Raw genomic sequence first — 23,240 nt, 5'->3', positions numbered from 1 at the left:
TTTGTCTGTTTCTCTACCTTTTACTTGCCAATTTAATTTGCAGGGATTTTGCAAACTAGTCTAGGACTACATTTTGCCATTGCAAAATTAGTAAAACATCTTGAGACAAAGATATTATATCATCATCATCATCACACTCAGAATCTCAATGCATCATTTTTGAGTTTTTGTTGACTGGACATGTATAAAAGAAAAAACACTCCTTTCACACAGCAGATTAGTATTACTAAAAACAAAAATTATGCACGTCCTCTAAGCACCTCATTCACATTATAGTTAACACGCATAAGTGATGTTATCAATCCTGTATATTACAGTTAAATGACAGGTAACTTCAATCAGTCAAGTCTTAACATGACACCCTTTCATAAATACTTAAAAATGATAACTAAGTACCTATAAACAAGCAAAAAACAAATCTAAAACAAGTTACATACATTTGAAATAATGTGGGCATGTTTTAAAAAGTGCATTGTCGCAGCTAGTTGTAGCCTTTCTACTGAGGGCTGTGGCAGCAGGATCTCACCAGAAAGAAAAACATTCAGTTTAGTCCACTTGTTGTCAGTCAGAATATATGTCATATATGAATTGATGAGTCACGACTGCATCGCTAACACCACTCACCTGAAATATCTTTGCTATCAGTCTTTTCAAGTAATTAATGTGTTGAATTATGTCTTACCTTTCCATCCTCACCTCTCGTCTCCACCACAGCTTCTAAACTTCATCAGTGTTACAAACAGCAGGTTGAACTGTAATCTGCTCACTATTTCAGCATCATGTGGTTAAAGATGAAATATCTGTGAGAGGGGCAGGCCATGGCAGACAATCATTATCTAAAGTAAAAGCTACTTTATATTCAAAAATAAATAGACAGTCTGTTTGCATAGTCTGGAAGTGATCACTGGATAGGAACCCATTCCACGGCGGGAAGGTCCGTAATGTGCCCAGAGTCAGGTCGATGTTGCTCCTTTATGTGTTGCAGCTGGTGTGGACTTGATCTGTTCTGGGCTTTAAGCTGGTCCTGGATCTGTGCAGGAGGGCATCAACAACTCCAAGCATGAGAGGAATAAAAGAGCAGCCAATCTGATGGGTCACAGCGGAGAGCAGTGGTTACCTGGACGAGAAGAAAGAAGCCAGGTTAGTAGACTCTAATGATTGAATTGAGGGTAAATCAATAGCTAAATACCTGTTTTTAGTTTTTCAGCCTTACACTGATCCCTTTATACACACGCCGATACTGTACGTGGAAACCAACAGAATCTCTAACTAACTACACCCAAACCTCATTTGTTTTACTCCTTTAAAAAGCCTTAGCAGGGACAGGAGCTGCAAATTAGCTTCAGCTAGAAGCCCCACACAAACCATATCTGATACTTTTATTTATTTAGATGTGACAATACTGATGTAACAGTATTGTCCCTGTTAAATAACACTGTTATCAAAAACAATATATCATATAATAATCAATATAATAGTCTCCTTATTACTAATTAAATTATGATACCTATCTTACATATTTGGTTATTTTGTCTCCTATGTCTAAACATCATCCTTTGTGCACAGTGAATGACCTTTCCTTGTGCATATTAATGTATTGTGTCTTGATGATGTAACTGATGCACTGTTACCTCTCTCTCAGGGGCAGATTGGGGTTGCTGAGGAAGGACAGCTGTTGCTCCAGACTGCACACACGAAAGGCCAAGTAGCACGATGACAGGATGAGGAGAATAATCCTGACCAAAGAGGAGGAGACATGGATAAATTAAGATGAAGGTTTTGGGATTATTATGACATTGGAACCCTCTGTTGTGGAGGAAGAGAGCTGCAGTGTCTTTAGATGAACACTGGGAGGCAATGTTTGACTTTCTATCAACATATCGTGGCTCCACACTGTCCTTGAACAACCCTCTTTAAATATGTTTTGGTGGACCATAGCTGTGTTTTTGCAAAAACTACAAAAAAATAAAATAAAACCAGTAACATGAAACTTGCATGTACTGTGATATCAGAGAAAATCAAGCCTCCAAAAAATACAGTTTGCAGTTTACATGAAGATTGTCTAAAATAAGCCCGCAACATGATATTTATCTATTAATTTACTTAAAAGCAACTAAATATGCATCCATGTTTTGCTTTATTACATGTATTGGGTATTCTATTTTCAGCAGTTTTCATTGTAATTTATATGGATTATAATCTGTGATATACCAGAAAGAATTTTGTCTTTACCCAGGAATAGATGAGGAGGGAGTGGCTTCATGATTTCCGGGTGAAGGACAGTCACCCTGCTATGCTAAGGGGCAGGTGGGGTAAAGATAGCATGATGCTCACTGAGACACATGATTTGATGCATTGCCATGGATTTTAATAATTAAGTCTCATGACAGGCAACTTCTCTCTGTCAAAATGCAAACTAAAAAGTGTTTTAACAGCTCTGCTCCCCTGTGCTCAGTCGGACTGTTTGGAGCTCCATGTTAACGCGCTGAGTGTGTGTGTGTGTGTAGCTGTGAGTCAGCTGTTGGAGGAGGTGAGGGTGGTGTTGTTGTTGTCTGTGTGTCCCTCTCTATACTCACAGGAGGGTGAAGAACTTGAGCAGCTGGTACTCCATCTGGCCCAGCTCTGCCACTGGCTCTGATAAAAGACCTCTGTCTGTCTGCAGAGCTCGCTCTGTAACACACACACACACACACATACACACACATACACACTAACATAAAACCATCAACAGTGCTTGGCTTGACTACACTACATGTTTCACTTTTAATAGCGCTGGCCCACCTGTTAGTGTACATCTGAACACATTTGGACAGCCCTCTCTCACAGCTAATGGTGTGACAATATTCACTTTGGAGCTCAAAAATGAATCACAGTATTTAGCCAGTCTAATCAATTATGTCTACATGTCTGCGTACATGTTGTTGTTTATACAAATGTAATGCTGGAGAGTGTAATTAAATTATATTAACACTGAGCTGACAGGGCCCAGCTGCTGCCTGCAGAAGCTGCCGTGCTGATTTTATAAAAATGAAACTTTGTTGTTGTCATGGTGCAAAAATATTTACCAAGTTTTAAGAATATGGTGTTGTTTTTACCGTTTATTCATTCATGAAAACATTGCAAACAGTGAACAATATATTGTCTGAACCATACAAAACCCTGAGCTGATTATTATATCCCTACAGCTCCATTACTATTGCATCCTTGCTGACATGTATGCACTGCTTCTTTTTGTACAGGTTCTCTGTGTGTATAACACAGAGCACCTCCCAGCTCTCCAGTCCACATGTGAGCTACGATGATAATGTACACAAAAGCTCACAATGAACATGTAATATGAGAACAACATTAATGTAAGCCTGCGTTTAGAGCTGATCTATAGCCTGACAGCATACAGCTGTTAAACTGTCCTCAGACAACTTTGACACAAGACATTGTTTGTGATAATCTCCACTTAATCTGCATCCGCCCAAAGCTTTTTAATACAGACCCCCACATGATTTAATCTCCATTTGGAGCTTAATGTGTGTCATTGCGTAACAGAGCCATTGCCATCCAAAAGCAATTACTCTGTCTTTTGCTCTCTCTTGCTCTTTCTCTCTCTCTGACACACACAATTCCAATGAAATGAAACATAAACACACACACATACACACGCACACAAACCTATGCATCCAGACAACGAAACTCTACGTCCATGTCTCACAGAATAAATATGATTTGATGACATTCACACCATTATCCTATAATGTAAGTGACATTTTGAAGATGCAACACAGATTTTATCTTCACTTATTATTTACATTTTGTTACTTATTACCTGTAAAACTCTTCATGGATTACCACCTCCTTCATAGGCAGAAAATATTTTAAATATTTAATTCCCTCACTTCTACTTAGGCTACATAGTTTTATCTATTTTACGTTTATATTATCTTTAGTAATTGTCTCCTTTCTTCCTTTTTTTAATTTGTATTGAGACATTTTGTGATTCTGTGCATTTAGGTTCACAGAAACACCTACAGGGACTTTCTGATCAGATGAAGAGAGAACACATTTCTCTTCAAACTGGTTATTAAATTAAGCCTTTCAGGGCGCTGACATCCAATTAACTTAAAACTATTCAACTCCTAAATATTTCACAGAGAGGTTTTCTTGTCAAACAATGCAGGATATTTGTTATAAATCTGAAGTTGTACTTTCATGACGAAGTGTTAACCTGGAGCAGAGGGCACATGATATTCCTCATGATAGACATAAGGCATGCCAACAACTTTCAGCAAACTATGTGCAACCTTCAGCCAATCAGTTCTAACGAGAACGTAAAACTGAGTGGCCTTGGACTTTGTATCCATACAATGACACTGCATCCTCATTTTATGGATCTTTTTTATCACCTTCCAGCAGCTGCTCTGATTTGAAGGGTGCGTCTGTGGCGCTTAGGCTGCTGGTGGAGTTCCCCAGGAGGTCAGGAAGGGAGGAGGACACAGACACCACTGAGGGTTTCCTTCTCCACTTTAACACTGATGGGAATTCGTCAACGACTGGGAATTCGTCTGGAGCTGGAAACTCGTCCTGTAGCATAGAGAGAAGTGGAGAATGAATCGGAAAGACAGGGATCCAGACTAGGAGGAGTGTTTCAGCTGCCAGGAGAATAGTCATTTGTTCAGCTAAGGCTGAGATGACAAATCACCTCTCCTTAAAATTCAATGTTTTCTTTTCATTTCATCTGTTTTCTTCCGATTTCAATGTCTTGCTTGGTCAAAGACACTGGTGAAATCCACTCTCAGATTATTTTATTTGAATGCTTTAGAGCCTATAAAACAAAACAGTATTCTGTATTTAGCAAGAATGAAAAAGCAATAGTTCAAAAATAAATAAAACTTTTGTGTGACAGCTTTTTCTCCTTTTCTTTCTCACCACTTTAATCATCATATGACCCCCCCCCCTTAGGCGAGGAGCTACTGAGCTGTATCAACACCACATATCACTTGTCATTTGCAAAGTGTGTTTTTAGGTGATGCTGCAAATCAGTGATCTATTAGTGCCACATTATAATGACTCATCCTTTTTAAGGAGCATTTAAGTACAAACTGATGGGTTTAAAATGAAAAGCTATCATTAATTAATTCTGTCAAGGAGGTAATGTTTTCCACCATGTTTGTTTGTTTGTCAGCAGGATTACACAAAAAGTACTGAACTGGTCTTCATGCCCCAAACTTGGTGGAAGACTGAGGGCATGAGCCCAAAAGAATCCATTACATTTTGGTGGAAATGTATCTTCACTTTTCAACACTTTGGTCAATTCCTTAGGAAATAATGTTTGGATCTTAATGTAAAAAAAAAAAAACAACAGACATATTAATGGTGTTGAGATCTATGACTTTGTACAGTAATAATCTGGATCTGACAAACGTGGAGGATTGTTTGGCCTTGGTGGAGGTCAGAGAGCCATTCTAGTTTAATAATGCTTTCATAAAGTTGCAGGACATTCATTAGAGCAATCTTGGGATGCCAGAGTGTGTGTGCGTGTGTGTCAGTGTACCATTACAAATGTTAGTAATCCATTAATATAAACACATGGACTTCTCACTTTCTAATAAGCTATAAGTCTGCAGTTATAAATCTGAATAAGTGGCTAATAAATGGATTTTGGTCCAGACAAGTGGTTCAACAGTCCAAACAGACATAGTGGTTTTCATAAAAAATGAATAGAACTGATATAAACCTCTCGCCACAAAAATAGCTTCTTCCCATCTGCTATTAGCCTCATCAACAAGGCTAGAGAGCCTGTTGCTGATCAAATGCACCAATCACCAGAAAAAAATCCTTGTATGTGAAAACATACTTGGCAATAAAACTGATTCTGATTCTGATTCTGATTCTGATTCTGATAATCAAATATAACTGGTCCATAAAGTGTTAGAAAATGATATATTAACTATTAATAAAGCTGTTAAAGTTGTAACTTTATATCAGGCTGACTTATTAAAACCTGATACCATCAGTGGAGGCCTGCATGAAAGCTATACTTGAAAGAGATCTTCAGCAATATTCTGGACATTTGGAATATACAGTATACACAGTATGATTGGGAATTATTAATATAATTCAGCTATTTTAACATTTTCTAACTTAGGGATTAGCAAAGCTGTATAAAACCTGCCTCACAATATCCTGGCAACATGAACAAACACCCTTTTTTCTTTGAATACCGTCAGCATAGATTAGAGCATGATCCAGGACGAGCACCTTAACAGAAATTAATTATTCCTAAATACAAAAGCTGCTCTGTCGCAGAGCAGCCTATGGTATACACACACACACACACAAGATGACTTCACAGAGCTCTTTGATAGCATCTTGCCGACTCGGGGGATAATTCACTGCAAGGCTGCAGCTGTAATACAATGATCTATTGATCCTGTCTGTGTAAGGAGGTAAGTCAGCCTTCAGGTCAGGGCCAGTTGTAAGTGAGAGTTGTCAGAGGCTTTTAAGCCAACATGAAACATGACAATGAATCGTTCAAGAAATTTTGGATTGGATTACCAAATGGTGAAATTCAATTCACTTTGATCTTTACAATTTTATGATTTTATGATGTTTAATGAAAAAGCTTTTCTCTGTGAAAGGCAAGTTGTCACTGACCAAGGATAGGGTCGGCTCCTCCATGAACTGCTTCAGACTCAGACTCTTCCCATTGACCTGGAGAGGGAAAGGAAATCACCTCTTTACCTGACATGTACAACGCACAGTATATAGTCTGAATGAATGATATGCATAGTGAGTGCGTCCTCTGACCTGTAGGTGTGTGCAGATCCTGCGAAGGACGTCATAGACACTGTCTCTTGATAGCAAAGATACAAATACATACTGAGGAAAAAAAGGAGGAACAGTGATGTAAAAAGCATGTTGATATTCAGTCACTGTACACAGACACTCCTGAGAACAACAAGTACAAGTACAGAGGAAAAAAAATAAAAAGATCTCTTGAAACTATTCTGATTTTACAGTGCTCCTCTTCATCACTTAAATGAACATAATGCTCTTTAAGCATATATTGAGGTATGTTAATATCTATCTGCAGCATTGTCGAACATCAGCCTGGCTGGGCAAGGGTTAAAATTTGCTAGAAATAATTTGGACGAATAACACTTCAGGGATTCAAAAGCTTTAATCTGGGGCACAAAGAGGATATTTCTCTAATCACATTTCTGTTCCAGTTTATTCTTTCCTGAAAAATGATGAATGGCAGGTCAGTGACAGCTTACCCAAATATCCCTCTGACCTGGATAAATATCATTGTTATCTAGAAAAAAAAAAGTACTTTTGAATTTATTTATGAGCATTTGAAACACTGTGTTATTGTGTGTGGACTTTTATCAGATGTTTTTGTCCATGTCAGTTCATAAACAGTCCTGTTGTGTCTCTCCTGACACAGTCACGTGGGTAAATGAGCTGAAAAATGACATATGAGCCTGAACTTTGTTGTTCCAGACACAAGCTGTGAACTTTTTACCTCATAAACAGAAGACCCAACTGTGGTCATGATTCAAACCTATGTTGTACAGGGGCATGAATGTCCACGTAGTTATGCAATGCACATTACATAATCACGCAGACATACAGTGGGGTCCAAAATGGGAAAGTAGTCTCAGACTTTTGGATCCCACTGTATAAGGGGAGAGATATTTGTCCTTGTAAGGTAGGAAACATTGTGTCCACACGCTGCATGTCTCACGTACTTTGACAAAGGTGAGTCTTTGTTGGGAAGCTGCTGCTCTGACCTGTTGTGTTGACTCTCTGCAGTTTGGGCTCATTGGTTAAATATTTGTGTAATATTTTACTTCTGTGGTGATTTATTTGCTCATTTTATAGCAGCTAATATTCCAACCTCAGATGTTAAGAACTATTTTACACTGCTGGGCGGTGGACTGACTAGCTGAGTTAACATGTAACTCTAAATAGAGAAGGAGAGGGGAAGCATGTGTATAAGGACGTCTGCTGAGATGTTTTGCATTAATCTTGTTATCTAATGCTCACACAGTGGACCTCGGTGTGCAGAGATTCAACTTTTTCTGCCATGTTTATCTGGTAAAAAAATTAATAAAATAATTTATATAATTTAGTCATAATTTTTATCAATAATTAATTGGACACTTAAAAACAAATATTATATAAACATGTATAACATGCTATTTACCAACTTTGTGATTCCCGTAATGCTGAGCTGGCTCATTAGTGAGTGGGCTGTGGAAACAGTCTGCATGAAGCCTAAATATGTGTGCAACTACTAGAAACATGCAGAATATTCTGTGATCTTTTTCTGTGAATTATGCAAAAAGATCTGCCAGTGGAGTAAGCGAAAACAGCTAGCATAAAAATCAAGTCCCTATAAAACCCTGTCTGATATAAACAGTAAACTTCAGGAATCCAAATGGCATCATGAGCTTGAGAAAGAACTACTTGCCTTCTATGTTAGCTCTGTTTACTTTCTTAAAGCAGGACTACAAAGAAATATCTTAATGTTTCTGCGTCTTTTTACCTGCCAATACCTGTACCATTATCCATATGAAAAGAATGGACAGCTAAGACATTATGGATTTGAGCTGTAAATTGCTAAAATGCTAACATACTTGTATTTTTGAAGTTCTCAAGTACCCACTGGGTGTTGGAGGTGGGAGGCTTTGGATGAATGACTTATTTGTGTGCTCTTTTTGTGCAACACTAACTGGTGCTGATGATAAATTACCCAGATTTTTCCACATGCTATTGTTGCTTATCAACCAACATTATTCATGGGTTGTTGAGGCCAGAACAGAAGCTGAAAGACACATTATGTCTTTGGAAACACCACCTGATGACAGGTTGACTCTGATGTGATAGAAAGTTAAGAGGCCTCTCTGAACATTGCTGTAATGGTGGAAAAACCCTTCACTCTCTTGTGCCGCCAGGCTGGGGCTCTACTCTGCTTCTATCTATAGCATGGTGTTGTTTTTTCCATCACACCTCGCCTGGAAAACACACCACCCATGCTGCGCTAATCAGCATAAGTATTTTAATTCACAGTGACTGCCACGGAAGTGTTTACCTTTTGCCCGGTGTCTGTGGTGATAGCCAAGCCATTGGGCACGAGGCCCGCTGTTTTGTGCTTCTTCACCAGCCTCACAGAAGCGACAGGGATCGCCACCTAGAGAAGAAGATGGAAAAAGGCACAAAAGCAACACTTATACAGAGACACTCAGATCTGAGGAGGGAAACTTCCAAGCAAGATGATGAGAAAATGTTAGGTAAGGGAGAAACACCGGTACGATTTGAGTAAATGGTGACAGCAAAGACAGACACGGAAGGACAGTCAGGAAATGTCCCTGATGAAAATCAGTGAAGGACATGAAACGTGTCTTATTTCAGTCAGAATGTAAGGAATGCAGTCTGAATAAGTAGCTTACTGCCACTAAGATGACATGAGAGGTTTGGTTTCAAGGAAATGAAGGAAAAAGAACAATTCACAGCACATCAAAGAGAAAATCACATAACCGGTTGAGGTTAAAGGTTCAAGAAGTCTACCTGTTCTTGGTAAATAAGTTCAGATCCCAAACATGTAGACAGAGGTATTTTCTATGTGGGAGAATTAAAACTGTAACACTGGAAGTCAGTTCATAATCCTGACTGACTTTCAGTTGAATAAGTTGTCAGGCTGTACATTCAGCTTGTCAGGTTGTCACCTGCAGTTATTTGGTTCAAGTTTGTCAGTCAGCTTTAGTTTATTAAGCCGTCTGCCAGTCATTCGTACCTTGATGTCTTTGCCAAAGAGGTTGGCACAGAAACACAGCCAGTTTCTGGAAATGTAGAGCCGGCCTTGTAGAAGGATATCTCTGAGAAGAGCACAGGAGTACACTGAGGACAGAAGAGAGAGAGAGAGAGAGAGAGAAAACATTACTCTTACTCTTCAACAACTGTAAACTGGACAAAGAAACATAGAAAGAAGAAAGAAACAATATCTCCCATCCCTCACATTGCTTCACGGGTAATTTTGGAAAATTCAAAATCACTTTTACAATAATTCATCTCTTAAGTTTGACATCATAGGTTTTATTTTCATAGGTTGCACTGAGCATCAAAGTTAATGGTAAACCATGTTGAAATAGTGCAAACAGAGGAGTTGATTCTGGGCAGAAGTTGATCGAGCTGAAATCTGACAGTTTAAATGTTTCTGACTTTTAATTTTTTTTAAGATATTTTTGGGGCATTTGTGCCTTTATTCGATAGGACAGTAGAGAGTGACAGGAAAGGGGCAGGGCGAGGTGGACTGACATGCAGGAAAGAGTCGGGCTGGTCGGGAGTTGAACCGGTAACTCGCCTGCTAAGAGCATCTGCGCTCATGTGGTATGCATCCTAACCATTTGCCATCAAGTCGCCCAATGTGTCCGATCTTATTCAGATTCACAGACCAAAAACAAGATGAGTCAAAATCAGGACAGCCACTTCAAACCAATAAAAAGTACAAGAAAACCAGAATTACAAAAAAAAAACAACTATACTGTACAACCGTTTAAAGGTTTGTTTGAATATGTTGAAGATACTAATACATTGAAGCTGCTGTCTCTTTCTACAGATATTAATATTGTCGAACATTTTCAAATAAGATCAGACATTTCCACCACAAACTTTACTCTTGCCAAAGAAAGTTATAAGAGAAACCCTGGCAGGACACTAAAGATACTGTATCTTCATCTGCCCTCATCTCAAGAAAACCTCTGGCATATCAGAAATATTTGCAAAAAATATTGTCGAACAATTATAGGAAAAAAGTGAACAGACAATGAAACTGAAGTGTAGATTTGACAGACTTTTTGTCTTATGTAGTTGTTGGATTTTGATTGATTTTGTTTGATAAATGATTTGAAGATGAATCAGCCATCAAAGTTTCTGTTGATTGACCAACTGATTAAAAGCCAATATCTAATATTCAATAAAACGTTAATGAGCTACATTAAAACAAGTTGAGAGGGTTATAAAAATAAAATCAATACAAATGCACAACAGGCAAATGGAATGAAATGAGTGAAGCTGAAGCATGACATGTTCAGGAATTAACAAGTTGAATAATAAAACAGATGTAGCAGAACAAAACACAGCCTTCAAGTTTGGAAAAAAAGGACAGTACCTTTCATGAGTATCTCATCCTTGGGCACACACTGGAACAGTTTGTGGTACTGGGAGTTGTACTTGCTGACAGTCTGTGCAGAGGGACAGGGCAGAGTCATGAGCAGCTCCTTGGCGGACCGGCCTGCCTGCACAGCACTAGCACCGCCGGCACCACCAGGCACTCCGCCACCACCGGCCACTCCTGCTCCGCTCGCCGCAGACACCACCCTCTCCCTCAAAGGACGCGAGCTCTGCACCAGGCTCAGCACGTTGGCACCGTACACACACACACACTCGCGCACATCCAAGGCCTGGAGCAAGCCGCTGCAAGACACACACTGTTCCCCTGTCCTCAGTCAGTACAGGGCAGAGGTGGACGACTGCCTCTGTGCAACTACCTCTAGTCTACACGCACGTACAAACACACACCTGGCTCTAGTGTCTACACCTACACACACACACACACACACACACACACACACACACACAGACTACTAAAGAGTTACAGCAGCAGCGCCTCAGTTTACAGCCACTGAGCTCTTTCTCAGAAACTACAAGGCTCTCTTTCTCTGTCTCAAATACACCTCCAGTGACTCTACACTTTGCAGCACCCAGCTGACACCCTCCCTCTCCTCCCTCCTCTACACACATACACACACTCTGCCCTTCATCACTCTGAGCTGAAAAAAAAAACCAACACTCTGGCACAGACAGGCACTCCGCTCTACTCTCAGTTGAAATCCTTTTCCTTCTCTGCCTTTTACCTTTCCCTCCCTCTATCTGTCAGTTTCTCCTCCTGTAGTGTCAGTCTGCGACACCTAGAAGTGCTCGCCTTTCAAGGAAAAACATACACTTTCCTCCCTGAACACACAAGAGGTCTCATTCAGTCCCTGCTCTCCTCCCTCACCTCCAGTTCTTGATATCTCTGCCACCGCAATATCTTTCCCTATTTTTCTGTCCTGTCCTGTGCCTCATCTATCTTTCCTTCAACTTGTGTGTCTGCTCAGTTTGCTGTTGTCTGCTGCTCCTGTTTTTGTCTTTCTATTAATAGCTCATGCTAGAGCCGCTGCTGTCCTCAGTGATATGGTGCTTACAGTAGGTTAATGTAATACACATGGCTCAATCATTGTGGGAAAGCCCAGAGACGACGCTGACTGTTAATGTATTGTTGCAAATAGTGAAAAATTAAGGAATTATTAGTTGTTCCATGTGGGACAATTTGGCATCTTAACCGGATTGCTTAATGACTCATGGTGTGAAAAGTGTTGAGATTTTATTTCTACTTTAGTTTTAAGTGACAGGTGATGATAGATGAGAAAATAAGGAGGGTAACCCATAGAACACAAGGTAAATCATGCAGGATATTATTGTGATATATTGTTTTGAGATAATATCAGGATAGTAGTGAATGGATATAAGAAATAAAAAAAAACACTGCTGAACTACTGTCAATTATTTGCTCTCCATTCAGCTTTATAAGTTGAGGCTAAAGTGTTACAGATGACTTAGCTTGAAAAATCTCAAATTAGTCATTTTTCACATATTTATTATGTCAGCATTTTAGTTTTTCTGGCTTGTTATCATGATCACCATCATATATGATTTCCAAAAGTTAAATAAGTTAATAAGTTTTAAAATAAATGCAGTATAAAAGAGGGAGAAATCATCTCCTCAGAGGGAAAACGGCGCGTTAAAAGTGCCACATTTACTGGAGATTGAACATTTATGTAAACATGAAGACAACTGGTTAAAGTTACAGACACATTTAAGGAACCAGACTCACCGAGCCCCTGTAACATTTCTTCACATCTTCATAGGACAGGTCTTCAATCAGCTGAAACCTGTGGTGAAAGGAAAAAAAACACTCTCGTCTACAACTCTTATCAATGCACTACTAGGGACAAAAATAATGAAAAAAAAAAAATCTACTTCAGTATATTCATACAATCACATTCGGAGGCAGATTAATACCTTCATCTGGCCTGAAAACGCCAAGAACAGTTCTTGGCAGCATAACAAATGGTGGTTAGCTTGTGTGAATGTGTACAGTGTGTGTGTATCTGTGTGTGTCTATGTGTACATCACATGAAAATCCCAGCTGGGTCAAAGCTTCCACATGACAAGTTAATCAGTGTGTGCATAACTGCAGCGAGATGAAGGCTGTCACAAAATAACACAATCAGACATAAATACTGAGTTGTTTGAACACAAATAGTGACCATGCCAGGAGATTATCCATGTTGTTCTTTTTATAGTCAGAATACGTAAAACACACACACACATCGCTGGCATCACGCTCGCCTCGGGAGGAATATTCAGAGCAGCGCGGCAGATGTCACAGCACGATACTCATATCTACTGCTTATGCAGACAGAACCATGCAGCAGATAATCAGCCCTTTAAGGAAAATGTCATTGAATTGAACTGCTGTCACAGTTAAGATGCTTTAAAGAAGAAGACGTGGATGCTGCAATAATAAAGTCTCAAAAGACGCATGTTTTTGAGGGATTATTCCCTGAGAGAGACTTCCCTCTTCTCCTGTATCTTTCTATGAGTGCCAGTTGATTGATGGAGAGCAGAGGACAACGTAATGCAACACTGATATGAAAACACTCCTGCTCAAGGAGATAGTGATAAAACAGAAGCTCTGGCAGAGCCAAGCTGCAGCCTTGTGTGCGCTGTGATGTATTATCTCACTCTTTGGAAGCCATTCTTCATAGTGAGAAAGAAAGACAGGCATCAAAACAGGGAGGAAAGTCAGAGAGAGCCCAATCCAACGGGAGAAATGTGAAGGACACAGGAAGACAGTTGTGTTTGCCGTACTCAACGATTAGCCCCCATACTCCAGGCCTTTTCTTTTGCAATGATAAAGGTGAAAACATACTGTTGGAAAATACTGGGCTGAGATATAAATAGTGGTTAGATACATCTTTCCTCATCATACTGGACCTACAATCTCCCTCTCCCATAGAGGCTACTACATTTATCTGACAGTAACGTTACTGGTTACCCTTCAGGTCAAGATTTCAAACATGAAACGTATGATTAGTTTAAAAACATATGCATTTTGCTAACAACATTTATGTATTTCTACTTAGGTAAGCTTTTGAATGCAGGATTTTGCTTGTAATTAAGTTTTTTTTTATTTTTTTTATTTGTGGTATTGCCATCTTTACTTATGTAACTGATTTATACAACTTAGCTCAATGCTTAGCCTACTCTTCTTCATATCTTACTTTGTTTTCTACATTGATCATTACCTGGTGAGGATGATGACTTTTTGCCGGGGACAGCTTGCCTTAGCTTGAGCCTCAGTCATTTAGCACAGTGTCATAGATGTAGCCATCAAGTGCGTATTCAAGACACCTTATACAACACTGCTCTTTTAAACCGACTGGAGACATGAAAAAGTCAGCCTATGTGCCCTGCCAGAACACAGGTAGAAACAGTAACTAAGGGGGGCGGGGCTTAGCTAATGGTCAGTTGGCACAAATTTTAAAAATAACCCTTGCCAGTCTCACTAGCTAGCTGTTAGCACAGGTCAATTACAACTTTAAACTAATTCAAATGCAGCAAAAGTCAAAAGTATAAAGACAAGAAAATCATTTCCTACCTTTCATCCTTACTAGCTCTCTCAGAATATTCAATGAAAATCTGTTTCCGACATGCACCACATTTGTATTCTCCTTCAACAGTGTCCTTTGCTGTATACAGCAAGGTGCCATTATGTTAAAATACCCTTCAATGTTGCTTTTATAGCAGCAGGACTCTCAGATTGTCCTCTGGGTAAGAAGATAGCATGATCTCTGTCCCCAGACAACCCTCCCTGACTCTGCCGCTTCTTTCCACATTACTCTTTCTTACAATGGAAATGAGTCTGTCATGGCGACACCTGGATAATTATGTCAGGGAAACACTGATTCGTTCATTTAAAGAGTATAAAAAACATAATAAACCGAGTTGCCTACTTTGCACTTATCAAGTGTGAGAAATCATCATCATTAGAAATTATATGATTTTGAAATGGAAATTCATTATGAACTCATCAGGTGATGCCCTTCCTATCTACACAGTATTAGTTACATAAGGCTACATAGCAAAAATGAATCCTATAAAATAAAGATGAGATTGTAACAGAAAATGCTTTTCCAAATAAAAATAATAAAAATCAATACCCCCCATCCCCATCCACACACAGAGCAATAAATGACTATGTTATAAATAAAACAAGAAAAAATAAGACAATACTGAGAGAAACTGAGGAAAAGCTATCATAAATCTCATAAATGACATTTTGTCCATGCTGGTGTAAAGGTTAGGACAGTGCTATGGATAAAAACAACTATTGAGCTCACACAACAACAGACACATTTCTATGACAACTGAGCAAATTCAATCTGCTGACGACATTCATGTGACATGGTTAAAAGGTTTGGAAAATTATACAAAGTGGACCATAAGTTGGGATTGTTCTGTCAAAGTGAAGAGTGATGACCCTTATACATTATAAGCTTCACAAGGTAGAATCTCTTCCATGATTGTTGTAATATATTGCACAGATGTTGCTGTTATTGTGTTCAACATCTGTATGAAATGCACACAGAACTATACTGGAAGCTTCATTGTGTCTAGGTGAACATTTCTTTACTCATGCATTCAAGCAGGGTTAAAGTGTCAGGGAGCAGAGGGGGGTTGACAGATGCTATGGCAGCCTGCTGCGTGTGTGTGTCCGTGTGTGTGTGCTTGTGTCAGATCAGGATGAGGTTGTTGTTTACAGCAGAGCAGTGCAGCTGCGACAGTGCTGCCAACTCTGCTGCCATTTCTGCTGGATGTGTTATATCACATATAGTCTTTAAAACAGCAGAAGCAGAATTCATCCTGCATCCTTGCAAAACCTCTAAAATGACAAAACTGTCTTTTCCCTGCTGTTGAAAATAGGTGAAAATATTTCTTATGCTACTTTAACTGTTTCACATTTAATACCTTTTATTTTTCCACCAGCACATCATATTGTGGAGTAGTTACTTACAAAATGTGCATTAACTAAATAAATAAATGTCAAAAAATACATGAGATTTATAGATTTAAAAGGTCAGAATTCCTAAACAATTTCAAAGCAGTTATAATGAATTTCACACAACAAATCAGGTCACTAGAGGTGTAAAAAGCTATGCTTAACAGTTCCAACATTTGATTACTTTATGTAGCTTGTTATAAATAAATATCCAAATTCATCCTTTTCTGCTATTAAAACCACCCTCAGAGAAAGACACCCCATTATCTTGTGACCATGTTATGAACAATAGTGCATGTGTGCTGCTCTTCCTGCCTGCTGGTTGCTGCCTATAAATAGGATCCACAGTGGCTCTGCGTTCCCAGGTGGAGGAGAAGAGAGTGATTATTAAAAACACAGGAGGCTCTGTGGGGACTAACTGGCTCTCTAGTCCTCGCTCTCACTCTCCATCTGTCTCTCTCTTTTACTCAAGATCCAGGTCTTAATCAATACTGCTGGTGCATCTAGGTGAGTGAATAAAGAAAATTGCTACAGGCAATTCCCACTTTGGCGTTAGGAGAGCTGTGAATGCGGTGCGTCAAGGTAAAGCACTTTTAACACAGGGTATAAACACGGTCATGCTGGGATGATGAGGAAAAATAGCTGACACTTGTCAAAAATACAGTGAAACCCAGCTTTGACGAAGTATCACTTAAAGTTTATTTTTCACATTATTCCGAGGGTTTGAAAATGATTCACAGGCCCAGGAGGAACCATAACATTTTTCAGCTGAAGTAAAAACATGAAAATCACTAAAGCAGGTTTGTAAGGTTTTCATGCAACAACAGCAACAAAATATGCTGGTTTTCCAGGTGCCAGGAGGCTCTGTGGACTGTGGATCACATCGTGTATATGTGGAGAACCTGTCCTGAGTCCCGCGCATGAGGAATTATAAGGCATATCAACCTAAAAATCCTCACAGAGCAAAAGCAATCGACTTTGATCCGTACTTTCATAACTTAATCTTTGCATCAGATTATTCCCACTATGAGCAAAGCAAAATGTTGCCTGCTACAAGTGTGTGTGTGTGTTCATAGGTATGCGCATGCGCTTTGTCCATGTATCTCGGTGCCCTTGGCTGTGAGGCTGGATAGTGAAACTAATTACTAGCTCAAAGAATCCTAAATTGAATCCTAAATTAGAAAGCGAACACCTCCCATCGGTGGGAGGTGTAGCAGTGGACTCCCAGTCAATAATTTAACCGGAGGCGAAGAAATTGGGACTGAGAGTGCTGAGAGACGTGGATAGACTCGATATGAGACTGAGAGATAAGAATGATGAGAGAAGTAGAAGAATTTTCACATTATCTCTTTATTTTAAAATAAACTATCAGAATAATAGATCAGAGTTCTCATTTGAAACAAGACTTCAAGGTTCTGTAGTCAATTACTGCAACACTGTGTAACCGTAAGTCAGTAGGAACCTAAACATGCTCAGTGAGCAAATTATGGGAAATTTTTGCACTTTAGAGTAACAACACAATTACTACTACATGGCCGTTTACCAAACTCCAAGATCCTCGGCCACATAGTCAGCAGAGTCTGTTTTTACTCGTGTTCTACTCAATTAACCCAACCTTAATGTAAAAACCCAATGTAGTCAACACTAAGGCAGGAACATTTGAAAGGAGGGTTTATTTCCATATACCAGCGTCACAGCAGGTGTTTCAGTTTTACATCTCAGTCTGGTCCATTACGACCTCTATACTCCTGACGTAAAGCTGTTACATTTTACACCGTCAAGAACTCCGCAGACTCATTAGTGCTGCCACCAAACTGCTTTATGGCACAATCTCCTGTCATAAACTACAACTATATAACAGTACACTTTACAATGAATAATAGAAAATCAGCAGAACCTTACCATAATGAACTATTTAACATATATATTGAGTATTGTACAGACTTTAATAAATTAAGAATCCAAATAACAAGTCCTAACAGCATATTTTATCAAAAAATAATATGTACTTAATTGACTCTTAAACAAACTGTAGATACAGCACACTTGGGTTATGCAGCATGTAGTAGTAATATGGAGTGATATAGAGGAACTTGATGGATAATTGAAAGCTTTTATATGACATGCAAAAACGGTGATGGCTTATAATTCCTTATTTTCCCAATAGGACACTTCGCTCTCTAAATGCAGGTCTACTTGTGGTTCCTAGAGTTTCTAAGAGCAGAATGGGGGGCAGAGCCCTCAGCTATCAGGCTCCTCTCCTGTGGAACCAACTCCTTTATGCCATTAACTTTTTTTTGTGCTTCTCCTCTCTCTCCCTCTCTCTGTCCTCATTCTGCAGGTTTCTCTGTTTCTGGAGCAGCGGGATCCAGATTTACCACCACTCATCATTACTATTTACCACTGCTATCTGTCATTATTATTGATAGCACCATTACCTATACAGCTGTTCCAGGTCTCTCTCTCTCTCTTTTTTCCTCTCTCCTCCCCCCACCCCCTTTTCTCCTCTTAAACCCAACCGCTCGAGGCAGACGGCCGCCCACCCTAAGTCTGCTTCTGTTGGAGGTTTCTTCCTGTTAAAAGGGAGTTTTTCCTGTTGGGTTTTCTCTATAACAAAGTAAGGTCTCAACTCTCCTTGAGATAATGTATATTATGATTTGGCACTGTACAAATAACATTGAATTGAATTGAATTGAACTGAATTGATGGAACAAGAGACAGAACATTTTCTGAGGTAACTTTGTGTGTTTTTAGCTTAAATATTTCAATTTATAAAATCACTGGAAAAATCTTAAATGTGCAATAAGTTTGATTACTTTGAAGATGAGAAAGATACAATTAAGACAAATATCCTGCAAAAACTCATCAACATTTTATGATTATTCAGTGTGAGTTAACACATATACTGAAGCATAGTGTTTGTGATTCAAAACTCACAAAATGTTATGTTATGTTAGATCTTTTTATATGAGCATTGGGTCAAATAATGTGTAATGTTAATGGGGATGCTTGCTTGTCGTAACAAACCCATGGGGAATTATCACGTAACTCTTAGCTGCAGCTTTTTTAGCATCCTTTAGCTCAAAGTTTTGCTTTTACAGGGCATTTAATACTTGAGTTCTAGCCATTGTAGACAATTGTTTCTAATAAAGCTTCTGTGATACCTGTATGCCACCTGCCCAGCACCAAAGTAGACAGAGTTGAATAAAGTAAATATAAGTTGATGGAGACCAAAGCAGAGCTAAAAGGAGAGTGAATATTACACATAAAGATTTAAATGATCAATTGTTTGCTTACTCATCAGGCATGACAACATTACAGGCCAATGATATGTGGTGGTTGTGTGTATTGTACAGCTTGTGTTGATGTTTTTGTGTCCACCCTAGTAGGCATAAATCAATAAAAGCAGTTTTAAACACTTAATTAAACAAACATTTACAACCTGAAATATTGCATGCAGCACCAGAGGAATGTCAAGATGAGCACAAAACAGATGCACTACTTGCTGAGTGATTGACATTTGCTTATAGTGTTCAAGTCCCTCCCATTCACTGAGTATACCAGCACACACCATGCTTCAGTGCTAAATCCCATCCCAGGACAGATTCACAGGATTACACTGCTCCTGCCTCAAAGCCTTCTTATATAACACACAAGCATATACGCATTCACTCTGTCTGCAGTCATATACAAACATTGTGCATATGAATACTTTGCACAAAATATATGTTGAAATTGATTAAAAGACATTATTTTTGGTATAACTACTGCAGTTTTCGTTTTACAAACGCATATAGTTCCTCCCCAGGCTTTTAGGGGGGAAAAGAAAAGAGATCTGTGTTTGCATTGCCTCGTCTGCATTTGTGTGCACATTTTTGACCATTGTCTGACATCAAAACAGCTGAAACAAAAGCAAAAAGTAAGTGCTGTGAAAATAAATCTCCTAGGGCTGCAACCCATGACCATGCACAGGATACAGATGGTGTGTAGGGCAAAAAGAGCCTGGAAAGACAGCAAGTGTTGAAGACCAGCACGCTGTTTGTGTGTGTGAGATTTGCCTGAAGTGGCCGTGTGTGTCGTCGTCCTTGGAGGGGTCCAGGTCCTGAGTTGAGAGCAGGCCTGTTTCTTCGCTCTGCTCCTGCTGCTCAGTCATGTTCCTGGCCCTGAATACACAAACACACAGCTCTAAGTTAGCAGCAGGCAACTCTCTGCTGGACTTTCATGTACACTTGCAAAAAATGATGTTTGTGTTTGTCTCCAGGTTTGGCTTCAAATAGAGCTCTTATGGGTTGAACAAGTGGACTCTGTCTTCAAAATCAACACAGTTGTGATGCAACATTCAAAGTCTGATTCTGCTGGTTTACACTACATTAGAAATCTATATTCAGCAAAATAAAGCTGTGTTTGTGTAAATGGGGTCAGTGTCTGCACTCAACCAGATGTCCACAAAGAAACGGAGCACCTCGGAGGTTGTGCAGATGGCTGACCTGATGTGCTGCTGTGAGCTGACTCAAACATTTAAAAAATGTTTTACACTTCACACTGAAACTTTGCAGAACCAAATGTCTCTTGAAGCAAGCTGCAACGAAAACCAAAAGAAGAAACGAAGGATATGATCATAAATTGTGTGAGGTGAGATGTTTTCAAGCACTTACATTTCTTCATGTGGGTGGTGATTGACAAAGTGTAGATGAAATTATGATGCACTAAAATAAAAACACTTAACTCTGAGTCAGTGAAGGAATGATTCAGCTGAAAATATGTGGGAACCAAATCACAGCTTCATGTTTACTGTGATGGATTATGTGGCTCAGGTCATTTTAAAGGCTAGTTGATGCTGTTTTGCATACTGTTTGAAATGGCAGCAAATGGTTTCCTGTGGGAGGAAAAACAAGCCTTGCAATCTCCATCTACAATGAGACATTTAAAGCAATGGAAAAACAGATGTGATATATAATAACACTTGACGAGACCAGGTAAAAAAATTTAGTTTGATGTACAATGTTTAAGTCAGTAATATTATTCATTTCTGTTAGTTATATCTCATCTGTTTACCCATTACTTTTAGCTGTTTCAACCGTTACCCTTTACTTCTTAACAATTTCAACTCATTATCCATTACTGTTATGTAACTTTTTTTTTGCTAACTACTACTTTCTATTTCAACTAGACCTATTTCAACAGTTTACTTTAATCAAACCTTTACTGTTAGCCTTTCAATTTCTTTAGCCATTACTTTTAGGTAACATTATCTAGACTATGTTACACTATGTTAACTGTTAACCCATTACTTTTAACTATTTATCCATTACTTCATGCTAGCTACATTTCAGTTGTTTATCCAATACTTTAATTAACTAACTTCAACCGTTTCACCATTGCTTGTAGCTAACTCCTCAATTTTACTGCTTACTCATTACTTTTAGTTATGTATGTCAACTGATCTGTTACTTTTAGCTAACTAGGTAGTTCCACTGTTTATCCAGTACTTTGACCTAACTATGTCAAGTTTGTCCTTTACTTTTATCTGACATTGTTAGCAGTTTGCCCATCAGTTTTGGATAACAATGTCAGCTGTTTATCCATGACTTAATTAACATTTTAACAGTTTGTCCATTAGTTTTAGCTACGTCAACTGTTTATCCATGACTTTTAGTTGGTTTACTATTTCTACCATCCATTACTTAGCTAACTCTTCTATTATTATATTCTATTATTGCAACCATTCATTCATTTTGGCTTACAATTTCAGTCATTTCTTTCCTTACTTTCAGTTAAGTGTTTCATCTTTGCTTGGTTGATAACTATTTTTCACACACTGTTACAAAACATGGTGTTTATGTATTACAGCTGTCAGGTTGATGTTGCCTATGTAGCAACTGTGTATATATGCCATTACTGTATATCTTTATTTTCTACCTTAACAGAAATAGCCTATGTGTATATATTTTTTAATCAAATCCTAATTTACTTTTCCAAATGAGTCATCCATAATCTTCCTAACACCCCATAACAACTGTACTTCCAAAGGTACATATACCCATGATTGGAAATTATGATCTATGTGATAACTAGGAAAGAAAAGGCTAGTATTACCCTATAAATGTTTGTAGTGGTGTCATACTACAGCACAAGTATGGGGAAGTTTTAAACCACCTATTATGTTTCTTCCTCTCACCTGCACAACAAATCTTTTTAAAATGAACACACAAACACACACACCTGCCCTGTGCCATATTTTCCTCTGGGAGAGGGGAAGTCGTTACCACCTGTTCTGGTATAATTACAGGTGCTGATGGAAATAGGCCCCTGCATGCAGTTTTTCCAATGTATTATCTCTAATTGGCCAGAAGCTTTACGTCAGCCCCTGACCTGTTCAAACAACAGGGGCCTCCTGGTGCTACAGGTTGCATCTGACTGGTTATCTGTGATCACAGAGGGTTGAATGGGAGATGAAGGGTCTGTTGTAACAGATAAAAACGTGTTTGTGGGGTCTATTCACCTTAAGCCTGAGGTTAAGGGATTCAGGAGGGGTGTCTGAGCCCAGATGTGAGCCTAAGGGCAAAATGAAGGCTTGTAGTGCTGCTGCAGCTCACTTGAAAACAGTGCACAAAAGGTATAGCAGGCTAGAAGTTATGCTTGACTACTCTGAAAGGAAATGGTTGGGTTGAAGTATTGTAATAAGATTTCATAGATCACTGTGAGGTGATATGGAAAAAAGATATTCCTTAAAACTGTACTATTTAAAGTATTTAAAGTGCTCTTATTAAAATAACAAAAAATACTTCACTTTTTAGCTTTAGATTGTGTCTTTTTAAGTTAAAAAAATCCTGACCGAATTTATGAGTGGGTCAGATGTAAACTTTGCAAAATGTATGTACCAAATGTATAAACCAAAAAATGTAGACAGCTATTGGTTCATTTTCATTTACTCAAATAAGAAAAACAGTTTACATGAGATTGTAGACAGTTTCTCATTTTGCATGGCTTTTTGGTAACCTCATTCACAAAATTTAAAAATCTTATGAAACACATAGCAGCTCTGATCACACAGTCATTGACATAAACAGCCTTGGGA

General features: G+C 38.8%; 1 protein-coding gene across 4 annotated transcripts in view; it reads right to left on the bottom strand.

Annotated features, from left to right (window-relative positions):
• Positions 1 to 23,240, bottom strand: part of gramd2aa (GRAM domain containing 2Aa) — a 28,907-nt gene continuing 5,667 nt past the window's right edge. For 2 of the 4 annotated variants that reach the window (XM_071489206.1, XM_071489207.1), the window contains exons 2-12: positions 20,221 to 20,325; positions 12,932 to 12,989; positions 11,168 to 11,240; positions 9,794 to 9,897; positions 9,092 to 9,190; positions 6,802 to 6,873; positions 6,649 to 6,705; positions 4,398 to 4,575; positions 2,577 to 2,670; positions 1,632 to 1,736; positions 1 to 1,117 (exon numbers count right to left, since the gene is read on the bottom strand). In XM_071489206.1, coding sequence (XP_071345307.1) covers positions 1,114 to 1,117; positions 1,632 to 1,736; positions 2,577 to 2,670; positions 4,398 to 4,575; positions 6,649 to 6,705; positions 6,802 to 6,873; positions 9,092 to 9,190; positions 9,794 to 9,897; positions 11,168 to 11,240; positions 12,932 to 12,989; positions 20,221 to 20,325 — 949 coding nt within the window. In that variant the 3' untranslated portion in view covers positions 1 to 1,113. Of the gene's footprint in view, positions 1,118 to 1,631; positions 1,737 to 2,576; positions 2,671 to 4,397; positions 4,576 to 6,648; positions 6,706 to 6,801; positions 6,874 to 9,091; positions 9,191 to 9,793; positions 9,898 to 11,167; positions 11,487 to 12,931; positions 12,990 to 20,220; positions 20,326 to 23,240 lie in introns of all 4 variants that reach the window. The other 2 variants (XM_071489205.1, XM_071489204.1) reach the window with 2 other exon arrangements.

Source organism: Trachinotus anak, unplaced genomic scaffold, assembly GCF_046630095.1.
Source record: "Trachinotus anak isolate AG129_WGS33_773 ecotype Australia unplaced genomic scaffold, CSIRO_AGI_Tana_v1 ptg000011l, whole genome shotgun sequence".
Lineage (NCBI taxonomy): Eukaryota > Metazoa > Chordata > Actinopteri > Carangiformes > Carangidae > Trachinotus > Trachinotus anak.
Note: the sequence above shows the minus strand (reverse complement) of the source record. Positions and strands in the feature narration are given on the sequence as shown.